This window comes from Miniopterus natalensis, chromosome X (genome assembly GCF_054644295.1).
Source record: "Miniopterus natalensis isolate mMinNat1 chromosome X, mMinNat1.hap1, whole genome shotgun sequence".
NCBI classification, from domain to species: Eukaryota; Metazoa; Chordata; class Mammalia; order Chiroptera; family Miniopteridae; genus Miniopterus; species Miniopterus natalensis.
This window is the reverse complement of record NC_142103.1, coordinates 44,645,395-44,669,253: the sequence shown is the minus strand read 5'-3', so window position 1 is coordinate 44,669,253 and position 23,859 is coordinate 44,645,395. Positions and strand designations below refer to the sequence as shown.

Sequence of the window (23,859 nt, the reverse complement as noted above, 5' to 3'; positions counted from 1 at the left end):
TACATCTCCTAAGGCAAGAGAAACTTAAGAGAAAATAAAGAAATGGGAATGCATCAAAATAAAAGCTTCTGTACAGCAAAAGAAACCATCAACAAAACGAAAAGGGAGCCCACTGTATGGGAGAACATATTTGCCAATGACACAGCTGATAAAGCGTTAATATCCAAAATATATAAGGAACTTATACAACTCAACAAGAGGAAGACAAACAATCCAATTAAAAAATGCGCAAAAATCTAAATAGACACTTCTCCAAAGAGGACATACAAATGGCTAAGAAACATATGAAAAAATGCTCAATGTTGCTAATCATCAGAGAGATGCAAATTAAAACCACAATGGGGCATCACTTCACACCTGTCAGAATGACTACCATCAACAATCAATGAACTACAAGTGCTGGTGAGAGTGTGGAGAAAAGAGCACCCTAGTACATTGCTGGTGGGAATGCAGACTGGTGCAGCCACTATTGAAAGCAGTATGGAGGTTCCTCAAAAGATTAAAAATTGACCTGCCATTTGACCCAGCGATCCCAATTCTAGGAATATATCTTAAGGAACCCGAAACACCAATCGCAAAGAACTTATGCACCCCTATGTTCATAGCAGCACCATTTACAATAGCTAAGATCTGGAAACAGCCCAAGTGCCCATCAGCATATGAGTGGATAAAAAAGCTGTGGCACATTTACACAATGGAATACTATGCAGCTGTAAAGAAGAAGGGCCTTTTAGCCTTTGGCACAGCATGAAGGGAACTAGAAAGTATTATGCTAAGTGAAATAATCCAGTCAGAGAAAGACAAGTACCATATGACCTCACTTATATGTGGAATGTAATAAACAAAATAAACTGATGAACAAAGTGGATCCAGAGACATAGAAGCATAAAACAAAGTGAGGGATCTCAGAGGGAAGGCGGAGAGGGGGGTGTGATGGGGAGAGATTAATCAAAGAACTTATATGTTTATAAGCATAACTCATGGACACAGACATTGGTATGGGTTAAGCCTTGGGGTGGGATGGATGTGGGGTGGAGGGGATCAGTGAGGATAACAAGGAGACATCTGTAATATTCTCAACAACAAAGATAAAGAAACATTAACAAATAAATAAATAAATAAAACACTGGAGGAAAAATGTAAGAAATGAAGAGATATACACAACTGCTATTTAGCTTGCTGTATAATTCTGAATTCAAAACCATACTATAACTTTGGGGACCAAGACCACACTCCAAGTTATTCTTATGGTTGGACTAATTTTTTTACACTTATTTACCCATGGGACTACGTTCAACATTAGTAACTTATTCTGTAAAATCTTTAGTTTAGGTTCCTAAAAAACAAACAAATTTTCAGTATTCTATGTAATATGCATAGTTCACATAATAAAGCAATAGGCTTAAATAAAAGCTGGCTAAGGTAACTCAAGATTACTATCTTGGGATATCTTTGTGTGTGGCACCAGGGGAGCAAATATCAAGAATATAAACACATAATGTATGTGCTAGTTTGAACCTCATGACTGAATTCTTTTCATTTAAATTTTTGTGGTTAAGTACTTCAGTGAGACATAGAAAGACTTTCTTCTTTTAAAAAAGGGAGAATTGTGAGAGGCTACGACTAATCTTTTCCCCTGCAGATATCTGGGATGGTATGTGCAATCTTGTCAGTATATAAGGGATACATCTTTATACTCTTGAGATTCCTTACTGAATAAAAACCTCTGAGACTGCTTCTTAATGGCTACCTTTGTGACATAGTACTCATATTGAACTTTTCTAATAAGGAATCAACATGGCAGTATACAACTCAAAGACAAATTTGGTATCAATTAGTATTAAATGGAACATTATAATTCTATGATTCTTGTTAGCAAGTTTAATAATTTGTTATAAAAATTTCACATAAAATGAGACAGAAAATGTCATTTAAGAGGAATTTGTAAACAAAAATCAACAGCAATAAACAAAAGACATTAATTTCATCATTGAGGTAGAACACTCAAACACTTTAGTTGAATTAGGATAAGTAAATGATACACCATGGTCACAAATAATTTCACAAAGTAATTTCATATTTTTTGGTGGTGAGCAATATATCATGAATTAGAAGGTATTCAAATATTTATGAACTTTAGTATAGGCTTGAAGGCAACTGAAATCCAGAAAAGAAGTAAAGGTCTCATGCTTTACTTTCATTTACAAAAGGTCCCCAAATATGTGCCTCTCTAGTTAAGGTAGCTGTTTTTACACACATTTTAAGTTCTTTAAAATTATTATTATTATTTTATTAAATTTATTGGGGTGACAATGATTAATATGAACATACAGGTTTCAGGTGTGGGTTTTTATGTTACAAGATCTGTATATTGCTCTGTGTGCCCACTATCCAAAGTCATATCTTCTCCCTTAACCATATATTAAGACCCCCTTCACCCCTCACCCCCTTACCTCTGGCAACCACCACATTGCTGTTCGTGTCCATGAGTTTCAGTTTTATATCCCACATATAAGTGAAATCCTATGGCTCTTAGCTTTTTCTGACAGACCTATTTCTAACTTGTAATTAAAATATGTTAATAATTTATTTTTATTTTCCACTAAAGCAGCACACAAAAATCTGAGTATGTAATCTCAAGAAATCGGTGTGAAAAAGGTCATAAGTAACAAAGCCTTCCTTGATGGAAAGCAGGCATAAAGTACAAAAAAATTATGAAAAAGCCAAGTGTTACATGCCATTTATAGCTTACTATTCTCTTCTGACACCTACCTGCTGTTGATCCTTATCCTCAGCTTTCATAGCTAGTATCAAGCTTCTAACAAATGTCTGAAGTTTAAAGTATTTTTGCTTTTGAATCTCTAGCTCATTTTCAATGAATCTGACTTCTTCATTCTGAAGGAGAAAACATCAAAGGATATAATTATCCTATGCAAACACAAGACTGTACATAGCTGATGCACAATAAAATTTTAAAAAATCAAATTAGAGAGACAATAAAGAATATAAAATTTTAGCATAAAAGAATATAAAGCACAAAAGGAAATTGTCTTTTTACTCAAGAACTCCTTTTTAAGCAAATCAACAACAGAAAACAATCTGTAAGGTCAAAAATCCAATGAAATTAATTCCAGTAAGAGAAAAATCAAGAAACAGTTCTCTTCTTGGAAAGACTCCACTTATATTAAACCTAATTAGCATTTGGATTAGTGTTAAGAATAGACAGAGCCCAATTAACCGCAAGTAAAAAGCAATTACAGATGCAGTAATGCTGAATGTATCATTCACAAAGCCAAATACTAAGAACTAAAAAGGTTAGTATTTTTTTTTAATCAAAAAAAGATTGAAATTATTACTAAAACTCTCTTAAGTAGTTTGCTGACCCCCCTGCCTTTATGTAGGAGTCCATTACTCAGAAAATATCTCCAAATATACCACTGTATACCAATTATCTCTACAACTGTTTTTGCTAGTTGTATAGGAAAAAAGCAATAGACTAAGATTTGGAAAGACTTTAGTATCAAGACTATTGATAATTGTGTAAACTTGGGCAGGTTAATTAACTTCTCTGTGACTTTGTTTACTCATCAGTAAAATGGATATAATATTAATAATCTTTGGTTATTCTAGTTTTGAGGAGTATAAGTTTCAAAATGGCCATAAAAGTGCTCTGAATAGATTTACTATTAAAGCTACAATAATCAAGAAATCAGTCATGTGTGGTAATGGCAAAAAGGTGGATATATAGGTCAGAGGAACAGAACAGTGTCCTGAAATATATATGCCGAAAAGGGTAATATATATTTGGTTGGTTTTCAAAAAAGATGCTGAAGTAATTCAATGGAAAAAGAAAGAGCAGTCTTTGAAAGAACAGTGTTTATTTAAAAAAAAAATCCAACCTTACCTCACACCATATACAAAATTTAACAAGAAATGGATAATATGCTTAAAGGTAAATCCTAAAACTATAAAACTTCTAGAGAAAAACAGAGAAAATCTTTGTGTCTTTGTGTTAGACAAAGATTCCTCAACGGGACACAAAAAGCCTAAAACCTAAAAGAAAGACTTCATCAAAGTTTTTAAAAGAAATTTGATCTTCAAAAGACAATGTTAATAATATAAAAATACAAGGTACATACTTGTACATCAAATGTCTGTTAAGGACTTGCATTCAGAACACATAAAGAACTCTTACAACACTATTTTAAGAACAGAAACAAATAAAGAGCAGGTAAAGTATTTGGACACACACTATATCAAAGAATATACATGAATGACCAATAAACACATTAAAATGCTTAATATTGTGGAGTGGAGGGGATCAATGAGAGAAAAAAGGGGACACCTGTAATAGTTTTAACAATAAAGATAAATTTTAAAATGCTTAATATGATTTGTCATTAAAGGAATACAAATTAAGTCTACAATGAGATTGTACTACTAACATACTACAATGCCTATTGTTAAAGAGACTGACAGTAGTATGTGCTGATAGGAATGTGGACCAATTAGAAGTCTCATATGTTGCTGGTGTGAGTATAAAAGAGTACATCCACTTTTAAAAACGTTTTGGCAGTTTTTTATAAAATTAAATCTACTCTTTCCTACCACCTGATTCAACAATCCTACTTTTACCCAAGGGAAATGAAAACACATGTCCACAAAAAAACATACATAAGTATTCATAGCAGCTTTATTCACAATAGCCAAATATTAGAAACAAAACAAGTGATCATCAGTAGATGAATAAACAGATTATAATCATGATTACACAAGTATGTCCATTTGTCAAAACTTATCTAACTGTGTAAGGAGGTGAATTTTATTGTATGAAAATTATATATAAGAAAACGAATTAAAAATTAAAAAATAAATTATTAAGCAGCCTTTCTGCAGCTGGAGAATAGGTTTCAAAGTGCACAGCAAGACCTTTAACAGCATTTTTTCAAAAGTTTCATAAAAGTCATTAAAATAAGTTAATTTTCCTGGCATTTTTGTTGTTTCAGATGAAGGGATGCAGTTCTTTAAATACATTCAATATATGAACATGTTTATTGCATCAACAATTTTATCAGCTCAGTTTAGAATTTATTTTACCTAGGAAAACTGCTTTCTTTTCAAACCATTTAATATCAAGTGAATCATCTGCAAAAGATGATTCAAGCTAAATCCCTTATCTAAAGGTACTCTACAGCAATCTAATTTACAAGTAATCATTAAAATAAATTTCAACATTCTCCTGCCATAAAACATTTGGTTAATTCTAAATATTTGGGTTTTTTTTTTAGTGCTCATTGTCAGAACTATAGTAGTATTAAAGTGCTGACCAGGAAGTCTTTTCGAATACAAGATATATCTATCATCATTATCTTAGTGTCTCCTTTGAATACACAGTCCTTTTGAGCTGCACTCACAGTCCATTAAAAAAAATTAAAACATTAATTCACATTTGCAAATGTCATGAAGCATCTAGTGGTGTGCATATCTTTAATTTCTCATGTGAATATTCCTTCTTCTCAGTATTTATGTTTTTGAAAAACATAAACAGCTTTAAGATAATTTAATATTGGAGACATTTTCTTCTCAGAGCTGCTTTTTGCAAGTCTATTAAAAACTTCCAAGATTAGAGGTAGTAATTTATGTGTACTTTAGATATCTTCCTCAGTAAATGGAGTGTTTGTGAGAGGAACTATTAAGGTAACATCAGCCACTGACTTTCAGAAGACAAGATCTAGCTAATTTTTATTGTTAAAATCTTTCCTTCCTTCCAGTAAGGTTTGTCAATTCTTCTCCAAGATAATTGTAGGGAATATTCAAGGTGTTTTTCTGTGATATAGTACTCGTGCCTCAGGGACTGAGATCACCAACTTGTCTCATAAACATTTTGGGTTAGCTAGAACTCCTATCAATATGGATCTTTACAAATATATCGCAATCAGAAACTTCTGTATGCCCAAACTGAGCACTGATGGTTGCACAGTAACAATTATCAAATGCACATCAGAACTATTATTTCATTCTGCTATAGTGAATCCCAAGAATAACGGGAGACTGCTTAATTTAGTGTAAGAAAAAGTTATCATGATTCAGCTTCTTGTCTTACTTGATTTCATAAAAACAAGTACTTTTATAATAGTATTAAAAATATTTCCAAGGATACTTGAATGTATTCATTCACTCAGGAATTAGTTACTGGACACCTATGTTGTATGCACTAGACCAGATAACACATAGATAAATACATATCTGCCTTTGAGAAGCTTATAATGAATTATACTTAAGAAACCTACAAAGTGATTTTGATCCCAAAACAAGAAGTACTGATGTGTATGCAATTAAAATACAAATGTTCTCTGAAGAAAGATTAAATTTGTAAACTGATAAGGATGTTTTAAATCAACATCCTGAAATTGGCAATGAGAACTGTTATATGAGGTTTCACTTACCCTTACTTTACGGTAACAAAATTCACAGATGAAGTGAACTGAAATATTTTTAATATTGATTATAAAAATATTCATTTCTATATTGGTGCTGATGTTTGAGAGTTAAAGAAGTTTATGTAGGATGGCGATGCGTTATAAAAGACATCCTTAATAGGGTAACAAAGGACTCCTTGTTCCCACAGCATTTAACACAATGGAAAACCCAGGATCATTAAGTGTCTTTTAGAGTTCAATGAAAATGTTAAATAAGATTTCTGGACTGGACACTCTGCCCTGCCTTGGACTTTAGTTTCAAAATTACTCAAGTGTGCTGGAACACCAGAGAGGAAAGGTCCTAGAAAGAATCTTGAGTTCTAGACACAACCCTATTTGAACTGTGAAAATGCTAAGTGGGGCACACTTAACCGCTGTGCAATCCAGTCCTCTTGTCTGGAGTTTCCATACCCTGTGCCAAGCAGTGGCTTGCAGAGCCATTTTAATCCTGAACTGGACATTTAGAAATATATGATCATGTAGGAGAGATTAGAACGCTCTCTAGTACTTCAGAACCAATAACTTTATAATTTTGTTAGTTGGAAATACAAGATTGTATTGTGCTCTTTGAACACTTAGAAAGTAAATTTCAAAGGATCATTTCCTTCTGTGTTTACACTGTTTCATATTTTAAAGCCTGACATGTTATGAACATTTGGAAAACAAAATCTGTTGAATGACATAACTTTGAATTATAGTAAAAGTGATTTTTTTTTGAGAAAATGACAGCTGTTGTCTTTTTCTGATTAGAGGTTATTTTCTGTTAATATCTAAGTCTCATGATATTTCAAGAAAATAATTTTGTGTCTGGAAAGAATGATTGTGTGATCAAAATTTCAGAAGACTCCAGAGTTAACTTATAAGATATGATACTGATTAACAAAGGGAAAGCAATTATACATATATGTAGAAAATATATTAATATATGGACTGATAGCTTATGTCAAAATTTAATAAAAACAAAACTGTGTATGGTATGCTGTCAAAATAAGTCTTTCAGTTTAGTAACAAGTGACATTAAGAAAAGGCAATTTTTATTCATATTCATTTGGTATTTGCTTTAAGGATTGTTTTTAAACTTCTCCTAAAACCAATATACTATTATATTTTTTTTAAGTGGTCTTCAGAAGTTGCAGTTAAAAATAAAACTAGCAAAGGAAAAATCTGGAAAAAAATTCCCCTTTACCTCCATTTAAAAATGAACATTGGGCAATAATGTGGTGAAGGCTGTCGGGGGAGGGTCGGCAGGTGTGAGGTGGAGGGGGTCAATGGAGGGGGAAGGGAGAAATCTGTAATACTTTTAACAATAAAGATATAGTTAATAAATAAATAAATAAAATAAAAATGAACACTGGATTTGAAAAAACATTGCCATAAATTTTACTTTAACCACCACTATGCACTGGATCACCTTGTACACCATCAATATCTATTCCTACTGAGCAAACCCTGTGCTTATAGCTATAACCACTGAACCAGCCAGTATTAATTAAAATGACCAGCATCCTGACTGATATCTAAGTTGTCTGAGAGAGTCAATATGGAGCCCCGGGATGTTTAACTTATCAAATGGGAGTGAAATAAACTAGTACATAAATACTGTAAAAGTCTGCCTCATTTAATATCTTCTCTTAATGAATTCACAATTTGAAATTACTTTTACCTTATAATCCAAGAAAGAATTCACTTGTTCTACTTCAGAATTACTTATCATGTCACTTTCTTCATCATCAATAATTTCTATTTTCTGTAACACAGGTAGAGAAGTTTCCATGAATATAGCTTTATCATCATCACTACACTCAACAATGTATAGAGCATATACATTTAATGTTCAACTTTAGTTATGAGATTATCTAGTCTACAGTATCTGGAATAAACTTTGATAACTGACTGGTTCCTCAGTGTTGCACTCAGTGTGTGTCTAAGTCACCTCCTTTAATTGATTACTGCTTAGTAAATAGAAAATTACTGAAGAGGAGATAATGGGAGCATGTATAATAGTGTCAACAAGAAATAAATAAAGTAAATTTAAAAAATAAAATTTTTGTTCTACTATTTTTAAGAAAACCTTTCACACTATCCCAGAAAAAAATAGGCATTCAAATCCTGCTTAAATAGCACCTTCCTGTGACAAGGAACTTGTTTCTTATAAGGGTAGTGTATTTAATGGTAACCATACCTAATTGGTTTAAAGCTTTCTTTTAAGTTCCCACACATCTCTGCAATTTCTGATGTAAAATGTCAACATAAGCCATGCATTCTGAAGTCAAATATAATTTTTTAAAAATTCATTTATTTACTGCACTACATTAGCTCATGGTTATTTGTTTCCTTCACTGGACAGTAAAAAGGAAGAGTGAGAGAGATGCTAAACTGCCCTTAGCTTTAGAGTTAGGGTACAGCATATTTTGTTCAGTATCTTGTACACAGAAAGTATTAATTAAATATCTGTCAAAAGAATAAACAAAACAACTTAACACTGATGAAAAGAATGATCAATAAGCTCGAACCATGGGTGCAAGGCAAGTTTTCTAATCCTGGAACATTTTTGACAAAAGCAAAACCAAAAGATAAAATCAGCTCTAATTTTTACTTTTGCATATGAAAAACACAGTTAAGGAAAAACAATTTTAAACATTTAAACCCAGCTAACCCAAAATAAATTTTTAAAAGAGAAAAGCTAAAGCTATAGATAGTCACTAGGCAGTCTTAAGAACAAGCGCATTAATAGCAACATCATAGGCAGAATTTGAAATCAAGCTTCCTACCCAGCAAATAAAAGCCACAAACAATCTTGAAAGTATTATAATTGACATATTCTCTATGGGAGTACAACACCATAACAGGGTTCGTGACCTGCAGGCTTCTGAGCCAGGAGGACAGCTGCAGTGAAATTGTTTTCTACCGCTGCTTGGAGATGAATCTAATGTTTTGTTTTCTATTATAATCACTATAAACTTTGGACTTAATCATGTCAGCTCTCACCATACCTCAGATTTGATACTTTTTTGCTGTTGTTTTTTAGATTCTCAATATATTTTGATTGGTTCTGAGATAACCTAGCTAAGTAATCCAGAGAGGAAGGCACCAAAGGCCACTGTATAGATTTTGCATATAAATTGGTCTTACATGTCTTTGTGATTTATTATCTATGAATAATTGGGGAAATTCAAAAGTTACAGGCAGAAAAGATCAACCTTTGAAATTTTGGACTTTTGTCTCTGAAAATTAGTTGTTCTTGAAAAATTAAGTGCCTAAGTGACTGTGAGTCATCCCATGACATGAATTCATTATCTTCAAATGTCGGCTGCAGGGGATACCCAGTGCAGAGAAATTCAGGCTAAAATGAGCATGTTTTTAGGGGAAAAGAGGTTCTAATTTGCAAGCAATCATATGTAACTTGTATAATGTAACTCAGATCTGGAGCAGAGAAGATTATTACTTGGTGGGATTTAAGAATACTAGCACAATTAGTAATTGTGGAAAACATTTATTACTAGCTATATAATGAAAACATTACTTTGCCTCAAAATAAAAACTTGTTTTCCTATGTACCCATTGAATGTAGTGTTAGAAGGGTCAAGCGTCAACTTAAATCAAGACTAAAGTCAATAAAATGCAATCCTAAACAATATTGTTCATGTAGAAAACACTGTTATATATTGTTGATGTTTAACAAAAAAGAACAAAATTGTATTTTATGTGCTTAACTTTTATTAAGGAGATGTGGTAGGATTATAGTGTCTAATAAATGTTTGTAATGAAAGCCAAGGTAAATCTTAAAGTTACAGCAATTTTGTAAGAGAAAAATCCATTATAGGGACCATTTTATTCACACGTAGGATGTTTGTTCATAGGAAGGCCACAGATTTTGTGCCCTTGTCACGACCCCAAATTCCTGTTGGATGTGTTATAAACCAAGGAACCATTTCTTTAGCCCCCCTGCTCTGAGCATGCCCCATAGAGAACATTCTTTAAAAGTTGCAATTAAGCACAAAACACTGATTCAAATGCAAAAATAAAGCACAATGACATTTGCCTTTATGTCTGACTTTAATACCACCTCCATATCTGTATTACTTGATAAAGTCAGAATATAAACAGATGTTGCTAAAACAGCTGCTTAGAGGACATTTCTACATACCAATAATGTTTATATTTTTACAAAGCCCAGTTTAATTGACACATAGCCTGTCTCTGCCTGCTATTCAATTGGTTAATACTGTCTTTCCTCTATTGCTGCAATTTTTAAGATACCTAACAGAGTCCAATTAACCAGAAAGAAAAAAAGGTTCCAAACACACTATGTAAGAGGTATATTCTGAACAGAGACCTTGGAGTAAGGAATCCTTGGATACAAGTCCCAGAACTAGCAAAGGGCTCCTTCATAATCTCAGGCTAAATTTGGTTTTAATTTTGCCATCTGTGAAATGAAATCTGCTCTTTGCTAAATGTGTTAAGGAAAATAACTTGTTATGTATAAAATATCCTATGTGTAGTAAACTGGTTTTTAAATTTGCAAATCTCTTAAACCAAAAAAATCTGAGATTAAATTGACAGTGTTTTAACTTTCATTTATTAAACTGTCAAAGATATATAATTCATTGGTAACAGTTCAGTTTTAGCTTGTGAAGTCGAGCAAGACTATTCTGACAACACTAATATTGTCACCAACTGGAAGCATAACCTTAAAATTCATCATGGAATGAGGAAAGAATTTCAAAATATACATACCACATTATCTTCGGATACTTCATTGTGGTTCTCCTCCTTATCCACCCTTGTCTTATTAGGAACAGCTTCATTGGACTCTTCTATAGAAAAAAAGGCCATGATTTCATTTTACACTCCTCAAAACTTTATTGAGAATGCTTTATTCAAGATCAATGAAATAATTTATTTTAAAAAGACACAAATGGCAAATTTACTTTGTATATGCTTTGTTGAGCAATTCTACTTCTAAAATGTGTTATGAGGAAATAAATATGGATAGGTAAAAATAAAAAGATGGTCACCATTGTGCTATTTATTACTGAAAAAATAGAAGCAACCTATATACTTAACAATGGAGGGTTGGAGAAATCATTTAGGTCCTATCCCTACAATAAATGCTATGAAACTACTAAAAATGAAGTAGTACAATAGTTGATAATAAAGAAAATATTCATGATATGTTGAAAAGTGAATAAATGAAGGTGACAAAACCTACTATGTAGGTATACTAAAATATCTGCACATATTCACAGAGAAAAAAAATAACACTATTTACATCAAAACATTGCCATTATTATTTATGGATGAAATTATAGGCACTTTTTCCCCCCTTTTGTCTAATTTTACTTTTTTCAAGAATTCTTGTTTTTTTCCATTTGCTCATTCATAGTTAAATATTTTCAAAATGAACATACATTACTCATTGTATTAAGAGAAAAGTGATAATTTTCAAATACATGATATGATATAAAGCTATAAATATAGTATGTTTCCAATTTTATAAAAAGGCATGTGTTTGTGAATGCAGGCACACACACACCTGTATATATGCAAAGAGAAAACACTGTCAAAAACATGTTCCCACCCCTATTTTAAGAATGGTTATCACTGAGGGGTAGGATTATTTCCAAAATTCTCATTGTATTTTTCAACGTTTTCTATAATGAACACAGAGAAACCAGTTTACTAAAAAGCTCTCTGTTCTGAGGTAGGGGAAGTGGCTAGTTCGTAGCACAGGATATCTACAATAACCACCTGTTTTAGATTACCTCTACCTGTACTTCTTAGGAAAACAGGTAGAGGGCAGCAATATTTCTCTGTTCTTTCTGCACAGCCATATCATGGAGATTACTTACATAAATACTAGTGGAAGTTTCTAGTCCTTTAGTGACCGACATTTTATTTCACCATATAAAGCAGAACAAAAATATTTATCAGCCCTCAACATTTTTCCAAATCCATTCCTTTCCATGGAAAGACAAATAGATGTGTTCTGTATGAACATGGGGATGATTAGGAGGAAAACATGGTTGATCTAGGAACTCACACATGAATACATAGATAATTAGACTTTAAGTATTCAGAAAATTTTACCGGTTTTAATGCAAAGTTCAAAATTATTTTTTCTGAAAGAATGGTTCCTAGACAGAGGAAACTATTATCTATTTTTTATTTAGAGATTTCAAATCACAGGCATTTCAATTCCTATGTAATCCGCAACTAAATGAAATGAAGGGAGGGAAAATTGTTATCAAATTTAGTTTCATAGCTGGTATTAGTACTGATACACTCAGAATAGAGGTTATATTGTTCATTAACAAGATAATTACTGGAATCATTCTTTATTGGCTTGTTTTACATTTCTATTCTCACTTGCTCATAACTTTGTACAGAGTTCTGCTTTACCCGAAACATGTTCATTCATGGTTATTTTATAAGATGTAACAAAAACTGTTTTTAGGATTTCTGAAATAAAAAAGTGTGAAGTGATACAGCTGAATAGGACATGTTTTCTTTTACTTACAGATAGCTTCTACATTAGTGAAAGTTTGAAAGTTAAACACCGTCAATGTGCCTGGTTATTCCCCAAGAAAAACCATCCTTGCTAATTGGAAACTAAACAAGTGAGTGGAATATTAATCAGTGAAAACTCTAGAGGGCATTCTACATGGTGGCCATAGTAACTGTATGTAGTCATCTTTCATGTGCCCACCCACATAATAGATACAGCTGAAAAAAGGCTTTGTTGTAAAATTTAACGTTATAGATATTAAATTTTCCCATATTTAAACAATTTGCTTCTAAGAGTAGTAGAAATCTTTAAAATTGCTCAACCATAAATATATTTTGGTGAACACAGAAATTGAAATTAAGGAAATTGAGTCATCTATTACTTCTGTGGAGTTCACAGTTAAGTAAGGGATAAAGCCTGGAAGTTTTTTGTTTTGTTTTGTTTTTTAATCAATACCAACCACACATCCTTTTATGCTCTATTCAAGCAAAGGAAATGGGAGAAGTGAAGGTGAAGATAGCAGGTGGAAGTTAGAGGTGAATCAGAATCTCTGTATCAGAGAAGTACCTATTGTCTCAGAAGCAAAAGAATGGAATTGAAACTGCTGAAAGATAACAGCACTTTTTGGTTACTTTAGCAAACCTGTCATTTACTGTGTTTTAAAACTGATCTTTGTTTATGCTTATAGAATTTTTTTCTAGAAACTTTTTTTTAGATTCTCACCAGAGGATCATGTGTATTGATTTTTTTTATTTTTAGTTTTTGAGAGAGAGCAGGAGCTCAACATCTATGTGAGAGAGAAACATCCATCAATTGCTTCCTGTACATGTCCTGACCAGGTATCGAACCCACAACCAAGGTATGTGACCTGACTGGGAATCAAGCCCACAGCTCTTTCGGTATACGGAATGACATTCCAACCAACTAAGCAGCCCACCTGGGGCTTTTAATGTGATTTTTAATTGATTTTAACATGTAAAATCTAAGACCTGATTTGAAGACATTTTTTTTTTTTCTTTTTGAACATTCAGAGGACTATCAATAGCCATATTATAAAGGACCCTGAATTTTAAGTTGTTCTGTTTTTGAAATAGTATGGTCATCTACTCATTCTGTCTCTCTATATCTACAATGCCATGAAGTTAAGGAAAATCTCAAAGTAAACAAATATTTAACTGCATTTTCATAACTGGAAGAATATGTGGTTAGTATATTTTAAAGGTATAATATTAGTCTAGGCCAGATGATGCAATTCACTTAATCATCACAAAAAGATCACACAGTTGAATCACTCAGATTATTACTCTGCATCAGCAAAATGAGGAAGTGAATAAGACAGTATATATAAGGCTCTTTTCATTACTTGAAAATTATTTTATGATTTTCTGGTGCAATTTCTGATGAAAATGAAAAGCTTACCATGCAGCTGTAAAAAATAAGCCACTGAGAGGAATTCTAGGCAATATCACTTCCCATCAAGTGTTTTCTTGATTCATGCATTAATTTTCTTTTCTTTGTCGGATTAGATCTTGATTACTATGCCGGCTGTCTAGAGAACACACTATTAAATGACAAAGGATGCCAGTGTAGAAGCAGTGGTCCGTTAGAAAACTTAAAATTTTCTCACCTTTTTTTCCATTAACTCCTTATTTTTTAAAATTTCCTCTTAGGTGGGTAAATGAGAGTTGGGGAATGAAGCTCTCATTAGAGGTTTATCTAATTTCCTTTTATCAGATTTATTTCCTCACAGCTCTCCCATCTACCCATAGAAACACACAGTCATTCTCTAAAATCTGTTTATGAATCACTGAAAATACTCAAGTATTCCCAGGCATATACAATTTAGTAAAGACTCCTATTAGACAAAAATGGTTTAATGAACCCACTAGATTAAAAATAAGGGGCTTGGAAATGATGCAATAGCTTCTCCTTTTTTTCCTGCTTCAGTTTCTTGTTACACTGAATTTTCTGTTATGATCTTCATCAATGTCAATAACAAATGTTGGTAAGAAAGAAAATACATGGCCCTCTCAATTCTAACAGCTTTTTTGTCCCTTTCATTACCTAACCTACTGCAATCTGCCTCTCTTGCCCATGTGATTGCTTTTGAAAGAATATCTTAAACGCTCAATTAAATGGCTTCTCATTCTTTTATGTAAATTTTATTTTCCCTCTTGATTGAGGTATAATTGGTATACAAAAACTGCACAAATTAATGTATACAATTTGGTGAGTTTAAACATATGTATACACTTCTGTTACTATCACCACAATCCAGGTAATAAACATAACCATTGGCTTAAAAAAATTCCTGTGTTCTTTTTTTGGTGTTAAGAACACACCATGATTTACCCTCTTAAGTTTTTAAGTACACAACCCTTTATTGTTAACTATGTTGCTCAGCAGATCTCTGAAACTTACTCCTCTTAAATAACTGTACTTTATATTTCTTGAACAATAACTCCCCAGGTCCCTCTGCCCCAATTCCCTGGTACTACGATTCTATTGTCCACTTATATACCTTTGACCATTTTAAATACCTCATATGAGAGGAATTTCTACTCAATCTGTATGAGATCCTTGAGAGAATAATAACCCCTTTTCCTTCTGAAATCTCTCTCTTTCCTTGGTTTTATAAATAATATAATATCCTGATTATCCTGTATGTGAATGTTATTTCAATGGCACCCTTTTCTCCTCCAGGCCCAGTCCTTGTCTATCATCTTTTGTTTTCCATCTTCTCACTTAACTAAATTTTCTATATCTATGGTTAGACATTATTTTGGTCTCTGTGGGTGACTCCCAAATATCTTCTCATGTTTTAACTCCTCTTCTGAGTTCCATACCCACATTATTGAAGAGCATACTGTAAAGCTCCCCATGGATATCCTGCCATCATCTAAAACTCAACACATGCAAAAACAAATTTTGAATTCATCTTCACACATTATGCTATCCATTTAATACAGTGCCAATAAAAATCTTAAATGAATTATGGGGAGGGGGCTTGTGGAAAGCAATTCTAAAGTTCATCTAGAAGAATCAGTGTGCTACAAGAGCTAAGAATAATGAAAGCCCTACCAAATATTTACATATTTTATAAAGCCACAGTTATAAACAATCAGAGCAATATAACATAATAAGAAATCCAGAATTTGACACACATGGTATGTATGTATGCATATATGAAAGTGCATGTGTATTTACATCAAATATTTGATAAAAAGCTATAGTTAAACTCACTGGAAAAATACTGAATTGTTTAATAATTAGTCTAAGCATATGAAAAAAATGCTCAACTTCTCTAGTCATCAGAGAGATGCAAATTAAAACCACAATGAGGTATCACTTCAGACCTGTCAGAATGGCTACTATCAACAAATCAACAAATAACAAGTGCTGGCAAGGGTGTGGAGAAAAGGGACCCCTAGTACACTGCTGGTGGGAATGCAGACTGGTGCAGCCACTATTGAAAGCAGTATGGAGGTTCCTCAAAAGATTAAAAATTGACCTGCCATTTGACCCAGTGATCCCACTTCTAGGAATATATCCTAAGAAACCCAAAACACCAATCATAAAGAATTTATGCACCCCTATGTTCATAGCAGCACAATTTACAATTGCTAAGATCTGGAAACAGCCCAAGTGCCCATCAGCATATGAGTGGATAAAAGCTGTGGGACATTTACACCATGGAATACTATGCAGCTGTAAAAAAGAAGGATCTTTTATCCTTTGGCACAGCATAAAGGGAACTAGAAAGTATTATGCTAAGTGAAATAATCCAGTCAGAGAAAGACAAGTACCCCATGATCTCACTTATATGTGGAATATAATAAACAAAATAAATTGATGAACAAAATGGATCTAGAGACATAGAAGCATGGAACAGACTGAGGGATCTCAGAAGGAAGGTGGGGAGGGGGTGTGGGTGGGGAGAGGTTAATCAAAGAACTTACATGTTTATAAGCATAACCCATGGACACAGACACTGGTCTGGGGAAGGCCTGGGGTGGGGTGAATGCGGGGTGGAGAGAATCAATGGTGGTAAAAAAGGGACATCTGTAATATTTTCAACAGCAAAGTTAAAGAAAGTTAAAAAAATATTAGTCTAGGGGCAATTTGTTAACCATTTGGAAGAATAAAATTAAGTATTGTCTTCACACATCTTAAAGCAAAATGAATTCTAGTGTAATAAATATCAAGTTGTAAAAATGAAACCATAAGGATACAAGAAGTAACTCTACGGGTATGTTTACATAATTGCAGTACAAGGAAATAATTTGTAATTATAACACCAAAATCAGAAACCATAAAGGAAAGTATTGGTATATTTGACAATATAAAAATTAAAGGAAAACATTTCTGAGATCATGAAACTTTATAAGCAAATTTAAAAGGCAAAATAATAAACTGGAAGATACAGTATTAATATCCTATCAATACAAATGGGCCAGTGCAAGGTTCCCTGTCTCTCTATCACAGATACAAAAGACAAAATATTATATGATTCCATTTATATGAAGTTCCCAGAAAAGAAAAATTTATATAGTCAGAAAACAGAACAATTGTTGTCTGGATTTGGAGATGGAAGTGGGGAATTGACTGCAAATGGGTTAAAGAAAATTTTTTCAAGTCATGAAAATATTCTAAAATTGGATTTCAATGATGGTGATGGTTGCACAGCTCTATAAAATTTACTAGAAAGCACTGAATTCTACATTTACAAAGGATGAATTTTATTGTATGTAAATTAAACCTCAATATAAGTGTTCATTAAAAAATAAGGTGTAAGAAGAGAACTGTTTTTATGCTGACAACCAAATGAAAAATACTTCTCATGGAAAATAGTATAATTACATGTTATTATTTGAATTCTCATTTATGCTGAGAATTCTTTATTATAAAGATAATCTAGCCTAATTCCTATACTTTGCAGGTGAGGAAACTAAACCCAATGAATTAGATTCTTTGCCTGAAGTCACATTATCAGCTAGTGGAAGATTTAGTACAGGCACCCAGGTTGCCTGACTACTAGCTTGATGACTGTCACTTTATATCTTACTTTCATTACAGTGCATTTCTAATGCTCTAACCCAAACTGACTAGAATTCCAATAAAACAAAAAACCCCACATGTACTTAATTTTAATGTATGGATTATTGTAATAATCAACATTTCTAAATGTGAGAGATCATTTTAGTAGATGAACGTTCTTTGTTGTGATGAATTATGTGTGAGACCATTTAGTTGGAGTCATTAAAAATAAAAAAGATAAAAGACAAGTGTTGGTGCTGATATGGAGAAAAGGGAACACTTGTACACTGTTGGTGGGAGTGTATATTTGTGCAACCATTATGAAAAACAGTATGGAGATTTCTCAAAACATTAAAAATAGAACTAAGATATGACCCAGCAATCCATCCTCTGGGCATATAACCAAAGGATATTAAATCAATACCTCAAAAAGGTATTTGCACTTCTATGTTCATTGCAGCATTATTTACAATAGCCAAGATATGAAAATAACCTGTGTCTGTTGACAGATGAATAAAGAAATTGTGACATACATATATATAATGGAATATTATTCAGCTTTAAAAAAAAGAGATCCTGTCATTTGTGAAGACATGGATGAAACTGGAGGACATTATGCTAACTGAAATAAACCAGGCACAGAAGGAAAAGTACTGCATGATCACACTTATATGTGGAATTTTAAAAAGTCAAATACATAGAAGCAGAGAGTAGGATAGTAGTTACTAGGGTGGGGAGGTGAGGAAAATGGGGAAATAGTCGTTAAAGGGTATAATGTTGCAATTACATAGGATGAATAAGTTTAGAGATTTAAAGTACAACATAATGATTATAGTTAGCAATGCTATACTTATCATTGAAAAATAGAATTACAATAAATCCATTTCTGTTAAAATGTTTGACAAAATGTTTTGAGAACTTTAGATTTGCAGTCCAGTAAGCTGAAAAGAAAGTAAAAATGCATCAAATTTACAAAAGTTAGTATTAGGATGTGCAGCATACCTTGAGAGCTTCCTTCAGACAAACAGATGGATACCTCATCATTTCTGTCATTATCTTCTTCTCCTTCAGGACCAGCTTCCTCTCCTGTTGTGAGTGCAGACAAAGAACCAGACTCTGGCTGCTCAGAAAAATCAGCAGGGCCTCCCCTTGGAGGTGGAACTTCAATCCCCATTAAACGATATTTCCTTCTTCGATTCCCAATCCAAGTCTTTATAAGAGAAATATAAGAGGAAGCTTTGTAAACATAAAAACCTTAGCAGTTCTGGTCATTAAAATATGGACTGGATGATGCATAAAATATTAGAAAGAATAAATAGGCACCTGGAATAATCAAATTTTGTTATTACTCAATAAGTTTAAATAAAATAATTGATTTCATTTTTACATATCTTATTAGCAGAAAGACAATATTTATTTAAGTATTCAGACTTTCAAAAAACATGCAGTCCACTGTAGAATGCCTTTTTATTTTGTTTGCTTTTTTTTCTGTAGAAAATAGTCCACCAAATCTTTCAAAAGGAACAAGAATTGGTTCTTTTTCTAAAGGGATCAGGCAAACAGTTAAAATTGTAATTCATTTCCCATTTTGACTCTTGCTTTTTGTAGGTGAAAATGTGCTTTCCATTAACTTTGGCTCCATTATGGTTACCCGGGTATTTCAGGTATTCTAAATTTTAATTTTGTTGGATATAGAACCATTTTTAAAATTTTTTACATTAAAATAAGTTTAAAGTCACAGGAAGTTGCAAAGATAGGTCTCCTTCATTCAGTTGCCTCCAAATTAAACCACAATAACAAAAACAGGAAACATATTATAAAATATGTGTATACACTTTCATGTTCCTTTATCACACTGTTCTTCTTCCTCTCCTTCCCACAATTTCCAACACCTGGCAACCAGTAATCTGTGTAATTTCGAGGATGTTATATAAATGGAGTCATATAGCATGTGACTTTTTAAAATTAGCTTTTTTTTTTTTTTTACTCAGCATAATTTCATGGAGATTTATTAAAGTTGCACGTACCAAGAGTCTGTTCCTTTTTTATTGCTAAGTGGTATTCCAAAATACTTATATACCATTTTTTCCTGTGGTTTTGTTTGTTTGTTTGTTTGTTTTTTTCCCCCCAATGATTGTTTGGCCGTTCACTCAATGAAGGACACAGGTTGGTCACAATTTTTGTCTATTACATATTAAGTTTCTATGAATAGTCATGTACAGGATTTTATGCAGATATGTTTTCATTTGTTCAGGATAAATGTTCAAAAATGCAATTGTTGGGCCATATGATAGTTATATGTTCAGCTTTATAACGAAACGAAACTGCAGAATTGTTTCCAGAGCAGTCGTACCATTTTACATTCTTACCAACAATATATGAGAGATTCAGTTTCTTGGCATTCTTGCCAGCATTTGGATAGTCAGTATTCTTGAAAACTTTATTTTAGTTGTTCTCATTGGGGCATGCAGTGATCAAAGATCGAGCTCTTAATTTGATTTCTCCAATGGCTAGTGATAGTGAAAATCTTTTCATGTGCTTATCTACCATCCATATATCCTCTTTAATGAAATGTTTATGTCTTTTGCCTATTTACTGTCTACGTATGAGTTATTTGTCAAATATGTGGTTCGCAAACATTTTTTCCCATTCTGTGCTTGTATTTTTGTTATGAACTTTGCAACTTCAAAATTTTTAATTTTGATGAAGACAAAGTTATTGTATTTTTGTTTTTTTATGGGCTGTGCTTCTAGTGCCATTTCTAAGAATTCTTCATCAAGCTTTAGGTCCCAAAGAATTTCCCCTTATATTTTCTCAAAGTTAATAGTTTTATTTTTTACATTTAAATCTATGATCCATTTTGAATTCATTTTTTTGTATAAGGTGTGAGATACATATAGGTCTAGGTTCATTTATGTTTTCCTATAGATATCTAATTGTTCCCGTATGATTTCTTAACAAGACTTCCTTCATTGAATTGCTTTTGCACCTTTGTCTAAAATCACCTTAAGCCCTGGCCAGTGTGGCTCTGTGGTTGGAACATCCTCCTGTGCACCGAAGGGCCATGGGTTCAATTCTTGGTCAGGGCACATAATTGGGTTGTGGGTTTGATCCCAGATTGGGGTGCATGCAGGAGGCAACCAATTGATGTTTCTCTCTCTCTCTGTTTCCCTCTCCCCCCCCCCTAAAATAAATAAAAACATATCCTCCAGCCAGGATAAATAAATAAATAAATAAATAAATAAATAAATAAATAAATAAATAAATAAATATCAACTTAAGCTGGCTATATTTGTACAGGGCGATTTCTGGGTTCTCTATTCTGTTCCACTGATCTATATGCCTAACCCCCTCTGAATACCACAGTCTTGATTACTGTAGCTGTATAATCATGAAATTAGGTAGATGGATTTCTTCTACCTTTTTTTTTGCCAAAATTTTTTAGTTTTTCTAGCATATTTCCTTTCCACATGAATTTTAGAATTATCTGCATCAATAAAAAATTTTGCTGGGACTTTTTTAAAAATATGATTTTCTTGATTTCAGAGGGAGGAAGGAAGAAGCAGAGAGAGAGAAACATCAATGATGAGCAAGTCATCGATAGGTTGCCTCTTGCACACCCCTTATTGGGGATCAAGTCCACAACCCAGGCGTGTGCCCTCACCAAGAATCGAACCATGACTTCCCGTTTCATGGGTCAATGCTCAACCACTGAACCACACAGGCTGGGCCTTGCTGGAACTTTTATAAGAATTATGTTAAACCTGTGTATCAGTTTGGGAGATATATTTTTGCTATGTTGAGCCTTCCAGTCCATGACCACAGGAATGTTTTCCCATTATTTAGAACTTCTGTGATTTTCAGTTTTCAGCATACAAGTTCTGTACATGCATTGTTAAGATTTACACTTAAGTACTTGATTTTAGGGTGATTGCAGATAGTATATCTTTAATTTCAGTTTCAGTATGTTCATCTGTACTATATAGCACAAAATTAATTTTTGTATATTAATCTCGGATCCAGATACCTTGCTGAATCCACTTATTTTAAGAGTGTATTTGTATAATCCTTGGGATTTGCTACACAGACAATCATGTACATCTTTTATTTCCTTTTATTGCATTATTGTGCTGTCCAGAACTTCCAGTTCTCTATTGAATAAAGGTGGTCAGCATGGACATCTTGCTTAGTTCCTGACCTCTAGGGAAAATAATTCTATTTTTCATCACTGAGTATGATGTTAGCTGTAGGTTTTGAATGCTTGTAAATTTCTTTCTGGAGGAAGTTTTAATGATGAATTCATCTAATCTATTTCATATTGGATAAATTGTGATAGTGTGCACTTTTCAAGGAATTGATCCATTTCCTCTATATTGTCAAATTTTTGTGTGTAGAGTTGTTTGTAGTATTCTTTTATTAACTTTTTCATGCCTTCAATGTTTTTATACTATCACCTGGTTCCTTTCTGATATTAGTAATTTGTTTCTTCTCTCATATTTTTATTTGAAAGTAAAAAAAAGAAAAGTTTTAAATTTTGACGAAGTCCAACTTATCAATATTTCTCTTTTATGAAACATGGTTTTGATGTTGTATCTAAGAAGCTATCATCAAACCCTAGGCCATCTAGATTTTCTCCTGTTATCTTTTTTGTTGTTGTTAATCCTCATCTGAGGATATTTTTTTCCATTGATTTTTTTTTTTTTTTTTGAGAGAGTGGAAGGCAGAGAGGAAGGGAGAGAAAGAGAAAAATATGTCCATGTGAGACACATTGATTGGTTGGCTGGGGATTGAACCTGCAACCCAGGTACAAGCCCTTGGCTGGAAATTGAATCTGTGACCCTTAGGTGAACAGGCAGAAGCTTTAACCACTGAGCAACACTGGCCAGGGCTCTCTATGTTAACTTTAGCAGTTTTATAGTCTTGCATTTTACATTTAGGTCTGTGATCCATTTTGAGTTAATTTTTGTAAATAATGTCTATACATAGATAAATTTTTCGCATGTGGGAGGCCAGTTTTTCCAGCACCATTTGTTTAAAAGACTACCTTTTTTCCATTGAATTGTCATTGTACCACTTTGTCAAAGATCAGTTGAATATATTTATGTGTGTCTATTCTTAGGTTCCTTATTCTGTTTCACTGACCTATTTGTCTGTTTTTTTTTCCCCCAATACCACACTGTCTTGATTAGTATAGTTTCATAGCAAGTTTTTAAGTCAGGTAGTGTCAGTCCTCTAACTTTGTTCTCTTTTGATATTGTATTGGCTATTTTACATTGTTTACCATTCCATATAAACTTTAAAATCAGTGTTCAGTATTCACAAGATAACTTGGATTTTTATTGGAATTGCATTGAATCTGTAGATCTGGTTGGGAATAATTGATATCTTGATAATATTTACTCTTACTATCTACTACAAGGAAATTCTTTCCATTTATTTAAATTTTCTTTCATTTCTTTCATAAGAGTTTTCTAGTTTTCCTCCTATATATCTTGTACTCCTTTTGTTAGATTTTAGCTAAACTTTTTTTTTAAGGTGTTAATGTAAATGGTACATTTTCCCATTTCATTGATTTTTCTCATAACTTTATTATTTTTTTCTCTTTGTTTGCTTTGTGTTTATTTTGGTCTTCTTCTTCCAGTTTCTTGAGATGAGAGATTTTCTTCTTTGTTAACATGATTTATTTATTATAAATTTCCCTTTCAGCCTACTTTAGCTGTATCCGACAAATTTTGATATATTGGTTTTTTTTTAATTTTCATACTCTTCAACGTATTTTCATCTTCACTATTTTCTAGTACTTTTTCTTTTCTGCCCTCTACTTTCCTTCTTTCT

General features: G+C 32.7%; 1 protein-coding gene and 1 non-coding gene across 4 annotated transcripts in view; both read right to left on the bottom strand.

The window, feature by feature from the left end:
• The window catches only part of HDX (highly divergent homeobox), a 190,084-nt gene that overhangs the window by 6,028 nt on the left and 160,197 nt on the right, over positions 1–23,859 (bottom strand). For 2 of the 3 annotated variants that reach the window (XM_016204496.2, XM_087813596.1), the window contains 4 exons: positions 19,027–19,234; positions 11,217–11,296; positions 8,143–8,226; positions 2,773–2,895 (listed from right to left, as the gene is read on the bottom strand). In XM_016204496.2, coding sequence (XP_016059982.2) covers positions 2,773–2,895; positions 8,143–8,226; positions 11,217–11,296; positions 19,027–19,234 — 495 coding nt within the window. Of the gene's footprint in view, positions 1–2,772; positions 2,896–4,139; positions 4,200–8,142; positions 8,227–11,216; positions 11,297–19,026; positions 19,235–23,859 lie in introns of those variants that run through there. The other variant, XM_016204497.2, reaches the window with a different exon arrangement.
• LOC148090470 (small nucleolar RNA SNORA11) lies at positions 10,317–10,442 on the bottom strand. Its single transcript, XR_015713749.1, has one exon. It is a non-coding gene; the product is annotated as a small nucleolar RNA SNORA11 (small nucleolar RNA).